The sequence below is a fragment of the Podarcis muralis genome, chromosome 7 (assembly GCF_964188315.1).
Source record: "Podarcis muralis chromosome 7, rPodMur119.hap1.1, whole genome shotgun sequence".
In the NCBI taxonomy this organism is placed as follows: domain Eukaryota; kingdom Metazoa; phylum Chordata; class Lepidosauria; order Squamata; family Lacertidae; genus Podarcis; species Podarcis muralis.
In genome coordinates, this window is record NC_135661.1 from 91,807,848 (window position 1) to 91,829,451 (window position 21,604).

The window sequence follows — 21,604 nt, forward strand, 5'->3', positions numbered from 1 at the left end:
CACAACCTGTCCTCCCACCCCGTTCCCCCCCACCAGCTGTGGTGCCAGGATCCGCCCCCTTCCGCTGCCCTTACCGGTGCTGCACCACCTCCACGTCCTCCAGCTTCTGGGGCACCTCCATGCGGTTGAGCCACTGCTCCTTCTCGTCGATCCAGACCTCACAGGCGTTGACCTCGCCAAACATGCGGTAGACGGCCAGGGCGTCCTGGAGCCACTGGCGCCGCAGGACGGCCACCTCGGCCACCTCCCCATACAGCTGCTCCACCTCCACGATGCGCACCTGGACGTCCACCAGCTCGTGGTACTCGGGCGCCAGGGCAGCCAGTTGGGTGCGCAGCGCCAGGACGGTCCCCCGGTGCTGGTCGATCTCCTCGGCCACACCCTTGTGCTTCTTGACCAGCGACTGGGTGGAGTACTCGTCGTGGCCAAAGTCGTCGCTGGAGACCAGGCGGTAGGCGTCCTGCAGCCACACCACCAGGTCCTCCGTGTCGGCGCTGAACTGGTGGAAGGCGAGGGCCTCCTGCAGCTTCCGCAGGTGGGCGGCCGCCAGCTCCTCCAGCTTCTTCCAGTGCTGGCGCACCTCGCGGGTCTTCTCCTGGATGGCGCCCGGCGCGCCCTGCCTGCGGAGCAGCACCTGCTCTCCCCGGCGCATGGCCGTCTGCAGCAGAGAGCGGCGCCCGCCCAGCTCGCCCAGGAGGATGCTGTGCTTGCTGAGCAGCTTGGCCACGCTGTTGAGGTCCTTGCCGTAGCCGCAAGGGGAGGACAGGATGCGCTCCTTCTCGCGCACCCAGGCCTCCGCCTCCTCCATCTCCTGGAAGAAGGACCACAGCTGGCGGGACGCTTCCAGCTCCTGGCGCCGCTTGGAGGCCAGCTCCTGCAGCTGCTCCAGGCAGCTCTGGACGTGGCTGACCCGGTTGCAGATGACCTGCGGGTCGCAGGGCTGGTAGCCTGCAGGGGAAGGAGGGGGAAGCAGGAAGGGGCGGGTGAGTGTTGGAAGCGCAAAGAAAAAGAGGGCACTTTTTCATATGTGGTGGAACTGCAAAATCATCAAAAGTTTTGGGGAAATGAATCAGAATGAAATGAAAAAAATGTTGAAGACCACATTAGTTAAAAAGCCAGAAGCATTTTTGTTAGGCGTTACAGCTCAAGACTTGCTGAAAGAAAAGAAGAAGTTATTTATTGTGTGCAACAACAGCAGCTAGGATTTTACTAGCCCAGAAATGGGAAGACAACAAGACGCCAACTAAAGAAGAATGGCAAAAAGAACTGATGGAATATGGCAAAGTTAACCCGAAAACTTAGGAACAAGGAGAACAGAACCCTTAAAAAAGACTGGGAACCATTTATGTCAAAGTTACAGAAAAACTATAAAGAAATGGACTCGCTAGCAGGGTTTGACTAACAACTTACAATTAATAACATAGAAATTAAGAGGTGAAAACTGGAAAATAATAAAGTGTTAGAGGTGTGCTATAAAAAGGTTAAGAATATAATAATATTTAAATTAAAGATTGTAATATTAAGGTAAATTGAAACAAGCAGAGGAAGCAAAAATTTAAGAACCAGAAAAGGAAGTTGAGGGAAGTCTTGGGTGGGTTGGAGGGGGTGGGGAATTGTACTGTATTTTGTTTCTGAAATAATGTTGATTGTGACTGATAAAATTGTAAAATTTAACAAAAAGCATTTTTAAAAAAAGAGAGAGTCAAAGCAGCAGGAGGAAGATGAGGGGGAGAAGGAAGGACACACTCTCTCTCTCTCTCTCTCTCTCTCTCTCTCGTCTCTGCTACTGTGGGTCCCTCTTCACATGCTCGCCTTCACCCAGATCTTGGGGTGTTCCTGGCCCAGGGGTCAGGGAGCCCGTCTTGGGTCAGGGACTCCCCAGACTCCACTCCTGCCCCCACTAGGCCAAAGCAGGCCGGTGTCCGGCTTCTGGGAACCCGATCCCTCCCCGGTGGCAGCCAGGAAGCGGATCAGCAAGAGGAGTTCTTACCAAGTAATTTATTCCATCGTTCACAGAGACACACAAAGGAAGGCAGCCTCCCTAAAATAATGGCGTTGCTCCAGATGAAGCCCCCCCCCGCCCCCGCCTCTCCTATTCTAGATCATCTCTTTGTTGGCCAATCTGAGCTTTCTGTTAGGAGGGAATCATTCTGCCGGAAACGAGTAGAAAGTTTCTAGCAGTTTTCCAGAGTTTTCCTTTAAATTGGGAGTGGCACTCTGAGCTTATTAGCATCAGCTGGAAGTGCTAATAATAATAATAATAATAATAATAATAATAATAATAATAATTTATTACTTGTACCCCGCCCATCCGGCTGAGTTTCCCCAGCCACTCTGGGCGGCTCCCAATCAAGTATTAAAAACAATACAGCGTTAAATATTATAAACTTCCCTGAACAGGGCTGCCTTCAGATGTCTTTTAAAAATAGGGTAGCTACTTATTTCCTTCACATATGAAAGGAGGGTGTTCCACTGGGCTTCGTTTTTGCAGATGTCTGTCCAAAGAGTATTGCCTGTAAATTCTGCTGAATGACTGTTCCTGTCATTTACAATGTGTGGGAGATGAGACTTTTGTTTGATAGTGTACTGTTAATTGCTGTTTATATTAACAACTGAAAATATCTATGCTACTGTAATGCATGAACCTGGTCTGGGAATAAAACCTCTTGACCGAGACTTCACAGAGTTTGTGAGTCATCTTTAAGACAACAGCTTTGTCTTTGTTCACCACTTCTGCCAGAGAAAGAAGATAAACTCTGCTAAACGGTTTAAAAGAGTCTTTAGCTAGCCACCAGCGTCTGTGCAGCAAAAGTGTGTGGACGGGAACCTCCGATACTTTCTGCAGGGCCGGATTGAGGTTTGATGCGGCCCTCAGCTCCTGAAGGCAATGGGGCCCTTGATATGTCCAGCTGTCCTTTGTCAGCAACAAATTGTTGCTGGTTTTTGTGTTGAATATATGCTAGATGGCCATTGATGGACCTCACAGGTATCTCAAGCCCTTTGCCCATGTTTCCATGCAACCAGTGAATGCAGAATATAGGCACCCTATATATAGAAAGGAGCAAACCAGGGATATTCTAGGGAGCAGGCTAGCAGGCAGGGCCCATGATTTACACCATATGAGCCGACACAACACTAAACACTGTTGCTGGATGTAAAGGTAAAGGGACCCCTGACCATTAGGTCCAGTTGTGGGCGACTCTGGGGTTGCGGCGCTCATCTTGCTTTCTTGGCTGGGGGAGCCGGCGTACAGCTTCCGGTTCATGTGGACAGCATGACTAAGCCGCTTCTGGCGAACCAGAGCAGCGCACGGAAACGCCGTTTACCTTCCCGCCAGAGCGGTATCTATTTATCTACTTGCACTTGACGTGCTTTCGAACTGCTAGGTGGGCAGGAGCAGGGACCGAGCAATGGGAGCTCACCCTGTCGTGGGGATTTGAACCGCCGACCTTCTGATTGGCAAGTCCTAGGCTCTATGGTTTAACCCACAATGCCACCCGCGTCCCTATTGCTGGATGTAGTTTTGATTTGTTTTTTATCTTATATTTTGGAAATGTACATCCAGGTTTTTTTCCTTTCATTTTTTGGGGACCCCCAAGAGAGTGGAGCCCTAAGCTAGAGCTTGTTCAGCTTATATGTGAATCTGGCACTGATGGCAGGTCCTGGGAGAAGGAGGGTCAGGAATGCTTTCTGAAGACACGGAGTCTGCCAGCTGTCTCTCCCCTGGTGCTGCTTCTTCCTCCTGCTGCTCCTCTCCCAATATTTCCCAGCTTCTCCCCTCGGCAGCCTCTGAACTATGACCTTCTGTCAATCTCTCCTGTCCTCCTCTTCTCGGGAAGGGGGTCTCCCCCATTCCCCTTCGCTCCAGCCCCTGACAGCAGCAGCAGGTGGGAGTCCCTGCCCAGTCGGCTTACCTGTCAGCTCCGAGAACTTGAGGGCGGCCACGTTGAGCGCCTGCACGCGCTCGCTCTGGGCGGAGACGTCGGCCTCCAGCAGCGCATGCTTCTGCAGCAAGTCCTCCACCTCCCGCAGGTGCTTCCCACACTCCTTGGACGACAGCTGGGCCTGCCGGGAGGGGGTGTGTGTGTGATGCACAAGTAGCAGTCAAGTACAACATTCCTCGTTTTCCTAGAGTGGCCATGCAGGGGGATGTTTGGTCCAGCCTCTCCTGCCGCAGGGCAAAGGGCAGCAGCAGGGATGGGGGGCTCCCCAGAGGACCCTGCTTGAAACCAGATTCACAGGATTGGAAGGGGCTCCCAGGGCTTGTCAAGTCCACCCCCCCCCCCGAAATGCAGCAAGCACAGGCCAAGCCAGGCCAGGTCCCCAAAGAACAGGACGCGCCAGAGAGAGAATGGCCCTGGCATGTGCCCAGGCTGCCCTGTGGAGGGCAGGGCATCCCTTGGCTCACTCAGCCGGGCAGCCCACAGGGCCCACACATGACCCAGTCAGGGGACCAGTCTCCTTCAGGAGGCGATGGGCTCTCCTTCCTGGGAGGCTTTTCCAGAGAGGTTGGGTGGCCATCTGTCAGAGATTCCTTTTTTTAAAAAATGATATTTTATTGATTTTCCAAAAATAACAAAAATAAAAACCAACAACATTGCAAAAACAGAACAAACTGACTTCCCCCTAATCCCTTCCTTGGTTCCATTATTTATCAAGATACTGAATGTTCATTGTTAAATTTGTAACCTATTTAAATCACCTATTATCCATTCATAACAAAATTACAAGTATTCTTCAAACCCTGCTAATGTATTAACCTATGTGCTTCTGTATGTATGCAATAAACATCTTCCATTCTTCCTTAAATTCGTTGTCATCTCTTCCTCTCAGTTTCATAGTCAGTTTTGCCATTTCAGCAGATTCCATTACTTTAACTTGCCCGTCTTCTTTCTTCCTGAGCTGTGATTCCTGCATTGCAGGGCTAGACTAGAGGATCCTTGGGTGTCCCCTTCCCAGGCCACCCTTCTATCATTCTAAGATCTGAAAGGATCATGGGGTGGGCTTGGGGGGCGTCCGGTGCTGGATCAAGAAGGCTGTCAAAACTGTGGGGTTGTGGCTGGGGGGCTTGAGCATTTGGTCAAGCTGGGAGAGGATGCTGGGGGGGGGGGGCGAGGGGTCTTCTCAAGGAAGGACCCAGGGGCCTGTTGTAAAATCAGGAGATCAGGGAGAAGCAGCAGAACCTGTTTCTCGCTTGCGCCTAAAGCTGCGGTTACAAACAAATCACAAAATTGTAGAATTGATTAAAACGTTTGGGCTGGTGGTACCTAACCCTGGTTAAATTACAAGATCCAATGGTCAGTTTTCACTTCTTAGTACAGAAAGTATTAATCTGATGCGTAGAGATCTTTGCTATTCTGAATCAGGACTGTTCTACAAGGTTTATTTCTATGTGTGAGAAACAGGAAGAAGGTTTCTGATGTTTTTGGTCATTTCTACTGGGAAGCGGAGTACAGCTGGTTTAAACTGGTCCTATTATCTCTTCTGTCCAGGTCGTGGTGACTATATAGTCAGGCCAGGAGGAGCCTGGGTCTCCCTCTCACTCTCACTTTGTTCTGGTCTTCTGTATGCTTAGTGTTAAGGTTAAATATTATTATAAGTGCTGCAACTGGATTTCTTATGGACAGGGCCAATCCTGATTGTATTGGATTTGTGACCATTATGCTCATTTGCCTTCCATATCAGTAAACTCAGTAAACTCTGCTGGATTCAATTGCCTCTGGTCTCCTTTTTGGGAACTCTGCTGAACTCTGGTACATGTTTAAGTTTTTTCCTGCTCCCCCCCCTCCATGGGTGACACTAATAAGTGTTGGAAATGTAAAGAAACAGAGGGTACTTTCTATCATATGTGGTGGAAATGCAAGGTGGCTTAAAAAAAATGTTGGATGATTTATAATGAAACGAAAAAAATATTTAGAATAACCTTTGTTATAACCTGAAACCTTTTTATTAGGTATTGTAGAATAACCTGAAACCTTTTTATTAGGTATTGTAGGAGCGGAGATTCCAAAAGATCAGAAGAAATTGTTTCTGGATGCTACAACAGCCACCCGGAGACTGTTAGCCCAAAGATGGAAAGAGGAAGCAGTCCCGGCCAAAGAAGACTGGCCAACCAAGTTAACGGACTAGGCTGAAGTGGCAAAACTAACTGGAAAGCTCAGAAATCAAGACGACAAGAAATTTAAAAAAGAAAGGGAAATGTTTATCATGTATTTGCAAAAGTCTTGTAAACAGGTTAATATATTGGCAGGATTTTAAAAACACATAATTTTAGAAATAGTACAGCCAATCTGAGATTAAAAAAATAATTTGGAGTAGAAATGATATGCAGGTGAAAACTCAGGGAACCAGGGGCGGAGGGGAGTCATGGGGTTCGGAGAATCCCATTTTATGGATTTGATACTTTCTTTCTTTCTTTCTTTCTTTCTTTCTTTCTTTCTTTCTTTCTTTCTTGTTGTTGTATTTGTTATTGTTTGTTTTTAATTTTTTTCTTACCTTTGTAAGAAAGATATATATTTTTAAAAATAATTGTAGAGTTGAAAAGGACCCCCGAGGGTCATCCAGCCCAACCCCCTGCTGAAGAATTTCTGGCGGGGGGGGGCACCCAACCTCTGTTGAAGATGGAGCAAGGGGAAGAACCTGAGAAGAGCCTGCTGGATGAGGCCATCCAGTCCGTCACTCCCTGTGCCCCCCCCCCCCCGGCACCTGCATGTCGTCCATCCAGTCGATCATGTAGACCATCTCCTGGAAGACCTTCTGCAGGGCCACGTTCTGCTCCAGCCGGGCTCGGCGGCCGCTGACCAGCTCCGTCAGGAGGCCCCACTGGCGCAGGATGTTCTCCTTCTGGGCGTTGATGCGCTTGCTGTCGTAGTAGCCCTCCGACTCCATCTCCTGGGCCAGCTCCACCACCACCTGGATGCGCTCCTGGTAGGAGGAGATGTCCGCCTCAATGGCCTCGTGCTTCTTCATGGCGGCCTCCACCGCAGGGAGGTCGTAGCCAAAGTTGTCCTGGCGAGAGGGAGGGAGGGACCAGGTAGTGAGGAGGCAGGTCTAAGGAGAACAGTCAGGCATCTGCCCATGGGCAGAGTGTTTTTCACGCACCAGGAAACCACAAGCCCTCCCCCACTTTCTCAATTTGGAATACAGTGGTACCTTGGTTCCCAAACGCCAAAAACCCGGAAGTAAGTGTTCTGGTTTTTGAATGTTTTTCAGAAGCCGAACGTCCGATGCGGCTGTCGGGTATTGTTTCAGGGGTGGCTGCACCAATCAGAAGCTGCGCCTTGATTTTTGAACATTTCGGAAGTCAGGCGGACTTCTGCAATGGATTAAGTTTGGCGCTTTTGTGTTTGCTATTTATTTTGCATTTCTTGTTTTTGTGGCTTTTTCGGTTCATTTGTTTTCGTGACTATGTGGAACCCAGTTCAGCTAAAAGCCCCCCATCCAAACAATGACTATCATCAGTGCAGGGAAGGAAAAATAATAATTTTAATTTTTATCATCTACAACACTGTCTTCTTTATTTTATAGTACAGTATATTGATTCTTGCTTTCATTTTATGGATCAATGGTCTCATTAGAGAGTAAAATTCATGTTTTAGATGTTTTTAAAAGTCTGGAATGGATTAATCCATTTTGCATGACTTTCTATGGGAAAGTGCGCCTTGGTTTTGGAACGCTTTGGTTTTGGAACGGATTTCCAGAACGGACTAGTTTGAGAACCAAGGGACCACTGTATAGAGGAAGCAGAGCCCTTCCTCTTTCTTACAACGCAACACAGGAGCGGATCCCTCTATCATCGGCGATCCTTCCTCCCCCTCCCCTGACCCGAGTCCCCCATCTCTCTGCCCGCCTTACCTGGGAGACCAGGCGCTGGTTCTCATTCAGCCAGGTCTCCCGCATGACGGCCTTGTGGTCAAAGCGCTGGGCCAGCAGCTCCAGCTTCTCCTGGCGAATCAGCTCATTGCGCAGCGCCACCTCCCGCTCGTGCTCTGCCTTCTCCAGCCGGGTCCAGGCCTGCCGAGAGGAGGAAGGGCACAGAGTCACAGAGCGGGAGGGGACCCCCAAAGGTCGTCCAGTCCAGCCCCCCTGCAATGCAGGACCAAACGGCCAAGCATCCCGGACGGAGGAGGGCACTCCGACCTCGGCTTAAAGCCTCCGGCAAAGGAGATCCCGCCAGCTTCCCACAGAGTCCGTTCCCCTCAGAAAGGTTTATAGAAGCTGGGACTCTCGACAGGGAGTCACAGAATGGTCGAGTTGGAAGGGATCCCCAGGGTCACGTGGTCCAACCACCTGCAAGGCAGGAATCTCAACTCCAGCCCCCAAGACGTTGAGTCAGAATCGACTTTCATGTAACTTGCAGCCATGGCTTCGAATCCTGCCCTCCAGAGCAGGAGAAAACCAGCTTGCTCCGCCTTCCGTGGGACAGAGATATTGGAAGACGGCTCTCATCCCAGCTCAGCCTCGTCTTCCCCAGGCCAAGCCTCCCCAACTCTCTCAACCATTTCCAGGTCCTTGACCATCTTGGTCTCCTTCCTCTGCACATGGTCTGCAAGCTCTGAGACCCCCTAGGTCCCCCCCTCCAGGTTCGACACTCCCCCAGGCCGCCCTGCCCACCGCAGAATGAATGAATGAATGAATGAATGAATCTTTATTTGTATCAGCCATTGGCCACAGCAATAAAACAATACGATATACAAAGAATAAAAATTGTATCAAATACATTTTAGGGTTTTGAATCAATGGTCAAATAGTGGGTCTTATCCTGATTGCCCCAGCTAAAAACCTTGCCACCTTTGTTGTCACCTGCTCATCTTGACCTGCCAAGAGAAAGGACCCTGGGGCAGTGGCTGGGCGACCCAGAGTGGACAATAAAAGAGGGGTGATGGCCTCATTCCTCAAGTCTTTATCGAGAGTGCAAGCCAGAAGGGCATGTGCCACCGATTTGGACAGGGACATAAGCGTTTTTCGTGTGGAATCTGTTGGAATCATCCCCCAAGCCCAGCCAAGGGCAAGACATTCAATCTTGCGAGAGTAAAAGCACGTCTATATTTTAGGATTGCTTGATTATGCAGAGAGGGTACCAGAGAGTCGAAATGGGAAGGTGGAAAATAGCCACACCATGGGCAGAATTTCCTGATTTTGGCCAAGCTGTTCTGGCACTCGGTATCATTTAGGCGCTGACAAATGGGACTCTTTGCTTTACTTCCCCTCGCAGACCCTCTTGGGACCCACCTTGTTGATGTCGGAGATGCTCTTGCCTTCCTTGGGGATGTAGAGCTTCCGGTTATTGGCCCGGAGCTTGCTCTGGATGGAGAAGAGGAGGACCTCCAAGTTCCCCTTCTCCTGAAACCTGCAGGCCAAGGACAGAGGGATCAGCCTCCAGCCCCAGAGAGCAGGGACCACATCCCCCCCCCCCCGCAAGGGAGCAGGGACCACGTCAGCTGCCCCTCGACAGGAACACGGCTCCCAGGGCCAGGGGCAGCTTGAGCATCAGCCTCCCAGGACCCTCGAGAGACCAGGGTTCAAATCCCCCCTCCACCCCAAAGTTCACTGGGAGCCAGCCGCTGCCTCTCCGCCTGGCCTGCCTCGCAGGGCTGTTGTTGTGGGGATGAAGAGGGGGGGAGAGAACAAAGGTGGAACAGAAATGCAAGAAAGGGAGACGAGGAGTGGGGGGCTGAAGGCCAAAAGAGGCTCTAGAGGGCATCTGCTCTGTCCTGCCTCACTAAGGATGCGATCTGACTTTTAGAAGACATCTGAAGGCAGCCCTGTTTAGGGAAGATTTTAATATCTGATGAATTATTGTATTTTAATATTTTCCTGGAAGCAGCACGCAGTGGTTGGGGAAACCCAGCCAGATGGGCGGGGAATGAATGAATGAATGAATATTGTTGTTGTTATTATTATTTTATGCTTCCCAGAGGCACAAAACCAAGTCACTGCGCAGTATTTTGCAAATGAGGCGTTCCTTTTAGTATATAAAAGCCTCAACAGCTCCGGACCAGTTTACAAGAAGGACCACCTGACCTGCCTACCATATTGGCCAGAATATAAGCCACAATTTCCCCCCAAATCCCGACTGTGAAAAGTTAAAGTGTGGCTTAAATTCAGCAACCTTACAAAAATCGGCTTTTACGATATCGCTGCTGAAACAGACATACGGTAAAACAGAACAAAACAATGTTTTACTGCCGATCTGCGAGCTTGAGACTGTTATACAATTAATTCTAATATCCTTCATCGCTTTTCCCATATTTTACAGCGTAGTATTGCTTTTTTATTTGCATTTATGGTGCTATGAACAGGTGTTAAACCCTTTTGCGGGTCCTCCCTAGTACCCGGGGGATTTTCTTCTGCATTCGCCATTTAAGGGTGTGAGTGCCTGCAGAATTTTAAGGGAGCGGCTGATATTTGGGTATTGTCTTTTTTTCTTTCCCCCCCTTGAACTCCCGGCCCCTTGACTTGAGGAGCTGCCTGAGCTTTGCTTCCAGGGCCCACAGAAAACACTTTTGTTTGGGCAAGGTTGCCTGGGCATGCAATTTCCATCGGTAATTTTTCCCCACGCGTAGTTCTTCCAAATACAGTGAATTTCTTCTCCCATTAAATTCACAAAAAGTTTAGGGGTATGCAACCTCAGAAATACTTTTTCCCCAGAAGGTTTTATTTATTTTACGGAATCAAGGGAGTGGTAGCCAGAAAAAACCTCTGGCTTGAGTTGGCAAGCCCTGTCCCCCACACCAGTCCCTGCCCTCCGGCCCCCTTTGCCCAAGTGAAGACCCCCCTCCAGCCCGGGAGCCTCCTTGCCCTCTGCTCTCCCCCCCCCCACCCCCCACTCACTTGACTGGCTTCTCCAGGGTGCAGAAGGCGGTGAAAGCCTGAAGCTGCTGCTGGACGCCCACCAGGGAGTTGGCAAACTTCTGGTTGCTGATGACGGCGATGGTGAGCTCGATCCACTCCAGGAGCTCGCTGGCCAGAGACTCGTAGCGCTCAATGATCTTCTCAATCTCCAGCACCTGGTCCAGCACCTGCAGAAAAGGACCAGGCTGTGGGATGTGATCCACTGGGAGAAGTCAAATCCCGTACAACAATCCTTGTTTTCCTGGAATGGACATGCAGGGGGATGATGGCCCAGCCCAGGGTCAGCAAACGTTTTCAGCAGGGGGCCGGTCCACTGTCCCTCAGACCTTGTGGGGGGCCGGACTATATTTTTTGGGGGGGCATGAATGAATTCCTATGCCCCACAAATAACCCAGAGATGCATTTTAAAGAAATGCACACATTCTACTCATGTAAAAAGACACTGATTCCCGGACCGTCCGGAGGCCGGATTGAGAAGGCGATTGGGCCGGATCTGGCAGCTGGGTCTTAGTTTGCCTACCCATGGTCCAGCCAGTCAAAAACTTTCTGTTCCTCCTGGCTGGAGCATCCTTCCTTTGCATGTGACTAGAGGTGCGCATGACCTCACCTGTCCAGGCAACAAAAGGAGAAGTCACGCAGCACCCTTCCTTCTTTTTGACTTCCTTCTTCGTTTGACCAGCTTCTAGCTAGGACTGCTCTGCTAGCTCTCAGCTAGCAGAAGTACTGGGATTATTCCCCCATATGGGGTAGATCCACATGTACATATTTGTAACTAAGTCTGTCTTAAGGAATCCAACTGTGAACTGATGTGCCTAAACTTCTTTTATTGACTTTGAATAAGATTGTGGCGTCTTTATTCTTTTAAGAGGGATTCAAAGGAACTTACCAGGAATGTACAATTCAATCTGAGACAGGCTGAATTGTATAATAGTGAGAGGCTCACACGAGCCTGCAACCGGCTATCTGCTGTGCATGTAAAAAGGGGAATGTAACTCTGCTAAGTAGAGGAACTTGCTAGCACAAGATAGGAAGGATATTAATAAAAAACATATCCTCTCCTGCCACCCTGAACATTCCCACACGGGGGTGAGGGAGGTCGAGTGCAGAGCGCAAGCAGACTCCCCTCACCTGGGGCTCCCACAGGAGGCAGCGATGGCCCCAACTCAGGGGTCTTTAAAAGAGGACACTACTGACTACTACTGGAGAAGAGTAGCCACACTGGGTACCCTCCTCTTGCAAGGGTCAGAGGCAGCAGTGCTTCTGAATCCCATTTGCTGGACGCCACGGGAGGGGAGAGAGCTCCGTGTTCAAATCCTGCTTGCTAGTTTCCCACAGGCATCTGGTTGCCACAGTGAGAACTGGATGCTGGACTAGACGACCTGATCCAGCAGCATGGCTCTTCCTATGTTCTTACGGAGCATCCAGGTCCAGAGGCAGTCTATCTAGATTCCGAGGACCTTAGGGACATTTGGCCCCTGTGAGACCAGGATGCTGGACTAAATGGGCTCCCCCTGGCCTAATCCAGCAGCCATGTGCTAGTGGATTCCCAGGTCCTAGGGGTATTTGGCCTGGGGTCAACCTGATCTGACTCCCATCCTGTTTTCATATGATATCTCAGTCCCACTAGTCTCTCTGTCTTCCATGGAAAATAGACTGTCACTGCTTTTGAATTTCTAATAAAAGGTGATTTCACCCTTTGTGTGTGTTAGAAATAAACGGTTATCTGTCTTACTGCTGTGATTTTAATTCCCATGAAATGACCGTGACCAATACCTGTGCTTCTTCAACAACAGTTGTTTTCTATCTTGGTGTACCAGTTATTTTTGAAAATGAATGAAACTATATACAAAAAGAAAATGAAAATAAATCCCCCCTCCTTGCCTTTCTTTGGAAGCTGTGTGCTCCCCCCCCCCCCTGTCTAACCATCTCCTCCAGGTCCAGTGTGAATGTTTCAGATGTGGGGAGTTTAAAAGTGGCTACAGGTCCAGCCCTCAGCCCTCCCTGCCATTGGGGCAAGGTGGCACCCGACCCACTGCCCGCCCACCCACCTCCCTCTCTCCCTCCCTCCCCCCCTCACCTTCCCAATCCGCTTCCCCTCCACAGCCAGGGCCTTCATCTTGGAGAAGTAGTGGTAGAACGAGACAACGTAGGTGATGATGGACTTTTCGTCTGGGTGCTCCATGTTGACATCTGCCAAGGGAAGGAGAGAGGGCAGGAAGAGGAGCAAGTGGAGGTCCCTGCCCAGTTCTGGACACCCCAGTTTAAGACGGGTATTGACAAGCCGGAAGGTGTGCAGAGGAGGGCAACCAAGATGATGGTGAAGGGTCTGGGAACCAAGCCTGATGAGGAACGGTAGAAAGAGTTGGGCATTTTCTCCTGGAGAAGAGGAGACTGAGAGGAGATAGGAGAGCCATCTTCAGCTATCTCAAGGGCTGTCACATGGAAGAGGGAGCTCTGCTGCTGGATAGGACTCGAACCTATGGCTTCAAGTTACAAGAAAGGAGATTCTGACTAAACATATGGAAAAACTTGACAGTAAGAGATGTTTGATGGTTCTTTCTCAGCAGAGGTTGTGGGGGGCTAGGGATTCTTTAGCTGAGATTCCTGTACTGCTCGGGGTGGGCTAGATTTTTTTAAAATTTAATTTTCTTTAGGGACATAGTTTGGGTTGGTGAGGCTAGCAGGAGAAAATATTATTTTCAAAGCAGCTGATCAGTGGCCAACAGATCCCAGGCTATTTGGGATCCAGTCTCTGGTGAGGATTCAGCTGTACAGGGGATTCTTTTGAGGAGTGGGGGGGTAAAGAAAATATGGTGATTGAAATATGCTCAGAGTCGCAAAGTGATTTCATGCTCTTTATTCAGCTCATAGTGGTGAGGAGGAATGAATGAAAGTCCCCTCAAAGTATCTGCTTTATATACATTATTTACACAATGGGCTGCACATGATTGGCTAATTCCGGAATTCTACTGTAAGCCAATCAGGTTGTGGATTCACTTCTATCTGGAGCATGATTGGGTAGTTCCTGCCAACCAATCATACTGCTGCATTGTTCTAGGACCAATCAGACTGCTGCATTCTGAATCCTATTGTTCTAGGACCAATCAGACTTTTGGATCCTATTGTTCTAGGACCAATCAGACTGCTGCCTTTTGGACCCTATTCAACTCAGTACATAACAGTGATGGATGGAGAGAAAGGAGCAGGACTTCTGCTGCACCACGAAGGGGAGCCAGGATGGAGGATGCAGGGAAGCCAGGGGCTGTGTTGGGGGGCAACCTTCCAGGGAAATCACAAAATGAAGGACAGGGTGGGGTGTATTGGGTGAGAAACCTGAGAAAATGGGGGGGGGGGTGTCTGCTGTCAGATAGGAAGCGGGATCCCTGGTTCCTCACATGGCCAGCACACAAAGGCATCGCTCCCACCAAACATCTTCCGCCTTCACCTCCTCCTCTCCATCTAAGCCAGCTTTCCGGGAGGTAATCCCCGCAGTGGCAGGGCTGGGGGTGGGCTAGATGATGGGGGACCTTCCAACTTGACAGTTCTATGATTTGAAGTGGGAACCAAGGAAAGGAAGGACAGGTCACGCTGGAGAACTGAGCAACACCCCCCCCCCCAAAATGGGGATCAGCTAAGGTGGGAGAGGACATTTTCCCCTGCCAAATGGGGAAGGATGGGCTGAAGAGGTGGCTGCGAATGGAGATGTGGAGAGATGCACCCGAGAGCCACCAGGAAGGGGACCAATTGAGTTCACGTTGAATAATGCAGCGGCACCAATGGATTCAGCATTTTGCAGGCAGAGCAAGCAGAAAGGGACATCTCTGACGGGGAGGCCTCTGGAAAGGAAGGCTTGCGAGCAAAGCGGCCGCGAGAGGCAGGAATTAAATGCAGCCAAGCGCAGCGTTAAAGAGAGGCCCAATTGGAATGATTTCAGATTAAAACAAATTAGATCAGGGAGATCTGATGACAGTAAGCAGCTCAAAATGGGCTTAGGCTGCAAAGCACCGGAGAGGCGACAGGATCTGGAAGGCCACAGAGAAAACAACGGATTATTGGCAGAGCTCATGTCCCAGAGACTCCTGGGTTCTTCTGCATTTGTAGGAAATCAGTCTTTTAGTGTGGCAGCACCGACACTCTGGAACTCCCTGCCTCTTGACATCACTGTGTTCTTTTTGGCGCCTGCTGAAAACATTTCTGAAGCCGCTCTAGATGCTTAGGAAGTTGGTGCAAGCCTTAATCTGTTTTTTGTCTGTTATTTGAACATTTCAAAAGTATTGAATTATTGTTGTTAATCTTTTTTAGTGGCAATTTTATCGGTTTATCTTTTTATAAACCGCTCCAAGGGGTTTTCAACACTCAAGGAGTGTATAAAGTACATGAAATTAAACAAGTAATGAATTTGTCCAGGGCTCTCTCCATCGTCCGCCACAACCTGCGCCCCCGTCCACCAGAGGCGGAGCCAGGTGGGTGCGGTGGGTGCAGTCTGCCCCAGGTGCCATCCCTGAGAGGGGGGTGACAAAATCCCAGCCAGGCCGGATTGTGCCCCCCTCCCAGCTTGGCTGCCATGGCATAGCGCAACCCCCAACTGGGCCACCGCGCTGGATCGCACCCCCAAAAGAGGGAAGGAGGCAGGCGAGCAAAAATGGAGGGGGGCAGATTGGCGCTGAGCTCCCCGTTCCGTCCCTCCCTGTGGGCGGTTGTGCCACCCCTGGTGCCAGAGAGGCTTCCTCCGCCACTGCCTCCCACCTGTCTTGGACTGAAACTCCCACCTGGCCCCCCCCCAGCAGGCACCAGGTGGGCAAAAGTTGGAGCTCCCTCCAATGGCTCAGAGCAAAGCCTTCCTCTTAAGGGGAGGGGAGGTCAGGGATGTCCACCAGAAACCTTTGGGACACAGAGCATGTTCTCTGCCTCAGATTTGAAGCTTCCGGGATCATTCCGGGATCTCTTACCTTCCGGGTCGAGCAGTTTGGCCAGTCCCAGCTGCTGTTCAGCCGTATTGAAAGCCTGCTGGAGGTTGTAGGCGGCATTGGACTTGGTCAGCTTCTTGAAATCTATGATATCTGGCCTGGCCAAGAGAATGGGCGCAAGAGATCAGTCCAGGCACTGGGGGGGGGCCCCACAATCCCCTTGGGTCCCTCTGCTGCAGGGGGTGCAGCGCCCGGCGGCCCCTCACACCTGTGCTTGTGGATGAGCGCGTTGAAGGCCAGTCCGTCCCGCCAGCTGGTGGTGAAGTTCTGGATGTTGACCTCGGGGTACCTGTGCAGGGAGGAGAGTCAGCGGGCGCAGGCCGTTCTGCCCCTCCTGCCCCACATCTGGCAAGAAGCAAACGGAGGGACACCTGGCAGACCTGGCCAGGTCGGGAGACCGGAAACGGACTTTCGCCACCCCCCACCCCAGTTTCTAAAAGCTTTATTGTATGCTTGTAACAGAAACATACAATAGACATTATAAGCAAAATAAACAATAAACAATTATTCATTCTTTAACTAATACTTGCTTTGTACATCCATTTGTGGTTAAATTGGACAAGACCGCTGATCTTCCCCTTGCGTTCCCGAATTAAATTCCTTAAATAAGTGCTTAGACTTTACTTTCTCCATGTTATTTAACTTACTATCTGTGATAGGAATTTTATGGTCTTAGATATATGATAATGTTCATAAGTGTACCAACCAAGCACGTACATAGATCAGCACAGGAAGGCCAACCTGGAACCATTTTGATTCCTAAACTGAGCAAATGTTTCCTCTGAAAGGTCAAAATGGAAAAGCCTCCCCATTGTCTCTTTCCTTGACAAATCCTGTCTTAAGGGTATGTCTGTGTTTGAATAGGGTGTGAGCCTGTGACCTGGCCCAGGAACTAAGTATTTATCACTACAAAAGAATGGCCAGGCTACCCAGGCAATCCAATCAAGTAACCTGCCAGACAGGAGATAAACAACAACAGGAGAAAAACAATATTCAAATTTCTGTTTTAGACCGCCTTTTCTGTGATGTAGGTGTGATGATTCCGACAAAAAAATAATAAAAAGAATGGCAAGACAAACTATTTGATTATATTGAATTGGCTAGATTGACAGAGGCAATTAGGGTCAAACCAAGCAAAAATTCCAAAAAGAATGGGTAAAATACAGAGAATATCTTAAATAGCAGTGCCCTCAAATTAATAATTGGACTTGTTTAAATTAACTTCTGCAGAATAATTCATGGAACAGAAAGAAAAAGGGGTAATAATGAATTAAAAAGGAGACAGTTTACCAAAAATGAAAAAAGAACCATGTTGAGGATGAAGGAAGTCAATTAGAAGAAAAGAAGAACTGAAATATGGTGTGTGTGTGTGTGTGTGTGTGTGTGTGTGTGTGTGTATTATTAATTATTTGTTTTGTCTAAGTTTTCGTGCGTTATCATGTCTTATTTGTATTTTTGTGTTTTGTTGCTATTTGTTTTTCTTTAGATTTTGTACTATTATTTTCATGTTTAGTTTGACCAGTGTGTGTGTGTGTGTGTGTGTTGTAAATAAACTCAATAAAATAAAATAAAGAGAGCGGGGGCGCTGCCCTCTCCCTCGCTGCTCACCCGGCCGTCTTCATCTGGCACCAGAGGAGCAAGGCGTCCTTGGCGGAGCGAGTCTCCCGGTTGTCCTCCGTTTCTATTTTGATCACCTGGATCTGCAAATTTCAACATTTTAGCATTTTACGTTTTTGCAACATGTTGCCGTTGGAGTTTCTTGTTTTATCTCTTTGCAAACCACGTTCAGCTTCCTTCCTCCCTATTTTATTAAATTTCAAAAATTTCACATATGCACTCCAAAACTTCACCTCCCGTTTCCTGGGGGGTTTCTAATTTCTCCCCCTTGCGGAACCCCGTCTTCTCTCTCTCGTATCACAACCACCAGACCATCACCTCTCATCCCTTCTGTGGCTCATAGTTCGAATTTGAGGTTTCTTTCTTTCATTCATTCATTTTGGCAACCAGCGGCGTATAAATTATATGAACTAAAATAAATAAATCTGGGGACGTGCTATTGTTATATTATCTACCAAATCTGTATACCGCCCTTCAGTCAAAAGGCACAGGGCAGTTCAGGGTTCTTGTTCTTGTTCTTATATATTTTGGACAGGAAGCCCGAGCCACACTGACCCCCAGCTCCCCACTTCACCCCCCTGGGCCCCACCTGGAAGCGCAGGATGATGGTCCAGATGAGTCCGAGCGTCAGGCGGTGGTTTCCGTCCACGATGTCGTGGGAGCCCACGTTCTCCAGGTGGACGCGCTGCTCCTTCAGGAACTGCAGGGCCTTGTCCACGTTCTCCAGGGAGTGGATCCGCATTCGGCCGCGGGTGGGCTTGGGCTGACAGGGGAAAAAGCGGACGGGTGGGGGGGGGGAGACTCTCTTTTCCCCCGAAAGCCACACACACCCCACCTCAGGCCCTTCTCCTCCCCTCACAGAACTCAACCTCAGAATCTGCTCCGAGTGCCAGAAACTCTGGAGCTGGCGGTGTTAGAGCAAAGGAGGGTATGTCTCTGACCATGTGCCGAATGCGCTCTCTTTTACAACACAGAACGCATCCCACATCGCGTCCTTCTCCTCCCCCCACGGAGCAAAACCCCAGAGCCTGCTCTGAATGCCAGAAACTCAGAATGAAGAGGGAAACGCCTCTGACCATGTGCAGAGTACATTCTGTATTGCGAATGCATCTCACACCAGGCCCTTCTCCTGCCCCCACGGAGCAAAACCTCAGAAACCCAGGAGTCAGTGGCATCGGAGCAAAGAAGGAAACGCCCCTGACCATGTGCAGAGTGCGTTCATCAGTGCAGCACAGAAATCCACAGTCTGGCCCACGTTTTCCTCTTTCAAAGCAAACTCCTGCTGCAGACGGAGCCCCCCAAGACGCTCCCCCCTCCCCTTGCCCCAAAGCCCCTCCTCACCAGCTGCTCCCCGGACAGCACCTCCAGCAGCTTGGTCAGCATGAATCCGTCCCGCAGGTCGGTGTAGAGATCGCTGATCCGGCAGGAGGCCTGGCTCAGGTGCGAGTTGACCCACTTGGTGAAGGTCTTCTTCTGCACGGCTTCGCGCTCGTCTGGCAGGAAGAGGGGGTCAAGCTCAGTAGGCAGAGACCCCCAGGGTCCCCCCTCTGCCCCCAGGGAACCCACCCCAAAAGCACCCAGAGGGCTCTGCCCAGGGTCCACCAGCTCTGCCAGCTGCAGAGTCACAGAACTTGGAAGAGACCCGAGTCAAAAAAGCCACGTGAATGTCTTGAACTAGCAAAACCAACAGAATCCATCAGAAACCATTGGGATGTTTCTAAAATGGGATGGGGTGTTTTTAAAAATAACATGATGAAATACGTTTCCAACGATGACTCTTGGTTGAGCATAGACAAAATGGTCTTTCGTAGAACAAGAACAGAGGCAGGAATTTTTAGAAATGAGAAATTATGAGCTGCATAGACCAGGGGTCAGCAAACTTTTTCAGCAGGGGGCTGGTCCACTGTCCCTCAGACCTTGGGAGGGGGGGCGGACTATATTTTTGGGGCTGTTTGTGTGTGAAATGAATGAATTCCTATGCCCCAAACAAATAACCCAGAGATGCATTTTAAATAAAAGCAGACATTCTACTCCTGTAAAAACACGCCGATTCCCAAACCATCCACAGGCCAGATTTAGAAGGTGATTGGGCCGGATCCAGCCCCCGGGCCTTAGTTTGCCTACCCATGGCATAGAGGTAGAAGGAAGTCATTAACAAGTCAGGGAATAAAACCAGAGATTAGGCCTAGGTTAGAAACTAAGAGTAGCGAGGAGAAATCAATAAAAAGACCTCTTACTGGAAATATATGTTTATAATAATGTCGATGAAGGTCTGTATTTCTTAAAAAACTGTATGTCTTGATTAAGATTTTTCATGTAACTTTATTTTCTATTTTTTCTTCTATTTTTTTCTATTTTCCCCCTTCTTTTCTTTTATAACAGAAAAATGTGTTTGATTTGTATAATTTAAAATGTGTAAATAAAGAAAATAATAATAAGAAGAAGAACTTGGAAGGGACCCAAGCGGTCATCTAGCCCAACCCCCGGCAAGGGGCTGTCTCCCATGACGTGCAGGGGCCGATTCCTAACCCCAACCTCCAGCGCCACCAGCAAAGCGAGCTTAAAGCTGACTCGGCGTTAATTTCAAAATTGCTCTTTGAAATGAGCCCCACAAGCAATTTTCAAAGCAGGGGAGGGGGGGGCTTCTGGGTGCCAGAGGGGCTCAGGGTTGGCAGAGTGAGGCTGGGCAGGGGGGCAGGAGCCCCTCACTATTCAGAGGCTACGGGGAGATGGGAGGGACAGGGAGACCCCTTGGCGAGGATTCTGCTCTCCCTCCACCCCCCAGGCAAGCTGGCCTGCTGCCCCCCAAGCAAAGTCAGTACCAAAGTCAGATTCAGCTGCCAGCCCCGTTGGCACGCTAGATCGAGAACGCATCTTGCGGAATTAATTAAGCAGCCTTGATTGGATTTGGAATTAATGTGCAATTAATTGCTCCCATTTTGAATTTCACCACGCTGTTATCTTCCTTAGCGGGTTGTGCGAGGCGCTACTCTGAATAATGTGCTTTGCAGGGGAGGGAAGCGGTCGCTGGCCATGAGTTTAGGGAGCTGAGAGGGTGGGGGCCTAAGCAGTTTTTTAGTAGCCCTGACTCTGACAAAGCTGGCCTCCCTGCTCCCTGCAGTTGGGCCTCCCTCTCTTACTGAGCAATCCTGCGGGGTCGGGGGGGGGTCAGACCACACCCCTGTGCATTGCAGGGGTTGGACTAGATGTCCACTGGGGTCCCTTCCAACACTGGGCACCTGAAAGCCCAGCCTAGCTCACCCACGGTGTGCCTGCCGCCTGCAATTCAGCCTCCCCTTGTCCAACCCTTTATATCCCTGCAGGCCAGAAAGAGCCACGCGAGACGTACCAGCCAAGGCCTTGATCCGCGAGCACTCAAAGAGCTTGGCTGTGGCCGTGGCCTCATCCCAGGGCCGGTGCTGGTGGTGGTGCTCAGTGCTCTCCCACCGGGTGGTGTTGTTGTTCTGCTGCTGCTGCTGCTGCTGCTGCTGCTGCTGAGCCTCCAGGTTGTCCAGCTTGGCTGGCGTGACATTTGCCATCTTGCCCCTGGCTCCTTCACGGATCTGCGCAGAAGGACCTCATGGGCGCCTGGAGCCCCGGCCAGCCCTCCTGTGGAGATGGCGCAGGAGACCAGCTGAGAGGACGCAATGCAAAGGCGGAGTCTGAGAGTCAAGGAGAGGACAGTTCTGAAACGCCAGGCAGCTGCTGCCAGTCAGTGTAAGCAACAGTGAGCCAGATGGAGCCTCCAGGGCCTAACTCTGTACAAAGCAGCAGCTCCTTCCAGCACCCCATGAGACATAAATCCTGCTTTTTAACTAACAAGTTAAAGTATTGCTCTGTTGCTGTAGGTCAGGCAGAGGCAAACTCGGCCCTCCAGATGTTTCTGGCCTACAACTCCCATGAGCCCTAGCTAGCAGGACCTGTGGTCAGGGATGCTGGGAACTGTAGTCCCCAAACATCTGGAGGCCGAGTTTGCCTCTGCCTGCTGTAGGTATTTCCTCCTTGGCCCCCGGGGGGGGGCGTATTTTAATGAACTGGAGAAACTGAAGTGGGTGGAAGAGTTCTGAGAGAGAGGAGTATGCGAACATAAGTTTCGCTTAACTTTTAGTTGTTATTTTGTTAATACTCTTTTATCGATTATGTTTGTGATAGGAATTTTATGGTCT

The 21,604-nt window shown here is 50.0% G+C and overlaps 1 protein-coding gene across 3 annotated transcripts in view; it reads right to left on the reverse strand.

The window, feature by feature from the left end:
• Positions 1–21,604, reverse strand: part of SPTBN4 (spectrin beta, non-erythrocytic 4) — a 90,145-nt gene that overhangs the window by 61,415 nt on the left and 7,126 nt on the right. For 2 of the 3 annotated variants that reach the window (XM_077932470.1, XM_077932472.1), the window contains exons 2-14: positions 20,788–21,100; positions 18,780–18,931; positions 18,028–18,201; positions 17,430–17,521; positions 16,030–16,110; positions 15,804–15,919; positions 12,932–13,044; positions 10,834–11,021; positions 9,232–9,349; positions 7,855–8,013; positions 6,706–7,008; positions 3,915–4,065; positions 75–948 (exon numbers count right to left, since the gene is read on the reverse strand). In XM_077932470.1, the coding sequence (XP_077788596.1) occupies positions 75–948; positions 3,915–4,065; positions 6,706–7,008; positions 7,855–8,013; positions 9,232–9,349; positions 10,834–11,021; positions 12,932–13,044; positions 15,804–15,919; positions 16,030–16,110; positions 17,430–17,521; positions 18,028–18,201; positions 18,780–18,931; positions 20,788–20,977 (2,711 nt within the window). In that variant the 5' untranslated portion in view covers positions 20,978–21,100. The remainder of the gene's footprint in view (positions 1–74; positions 949–3,914; positions 4,066–6,705; positions 7,009–7,854; positions 8,014–9,231; positions 9,350–10,833; positions 11,022–12,931; positions 13,045–15,803; positions 15,920–16,029; positions 16,111–17,429; positions 17,522–18,027; positions 18,202–18,779; positions 18,932–20,787; positions 21,101–21,604) is intronic. The other variant, XM_077932471.1, reaches the window with a different exon arrangement.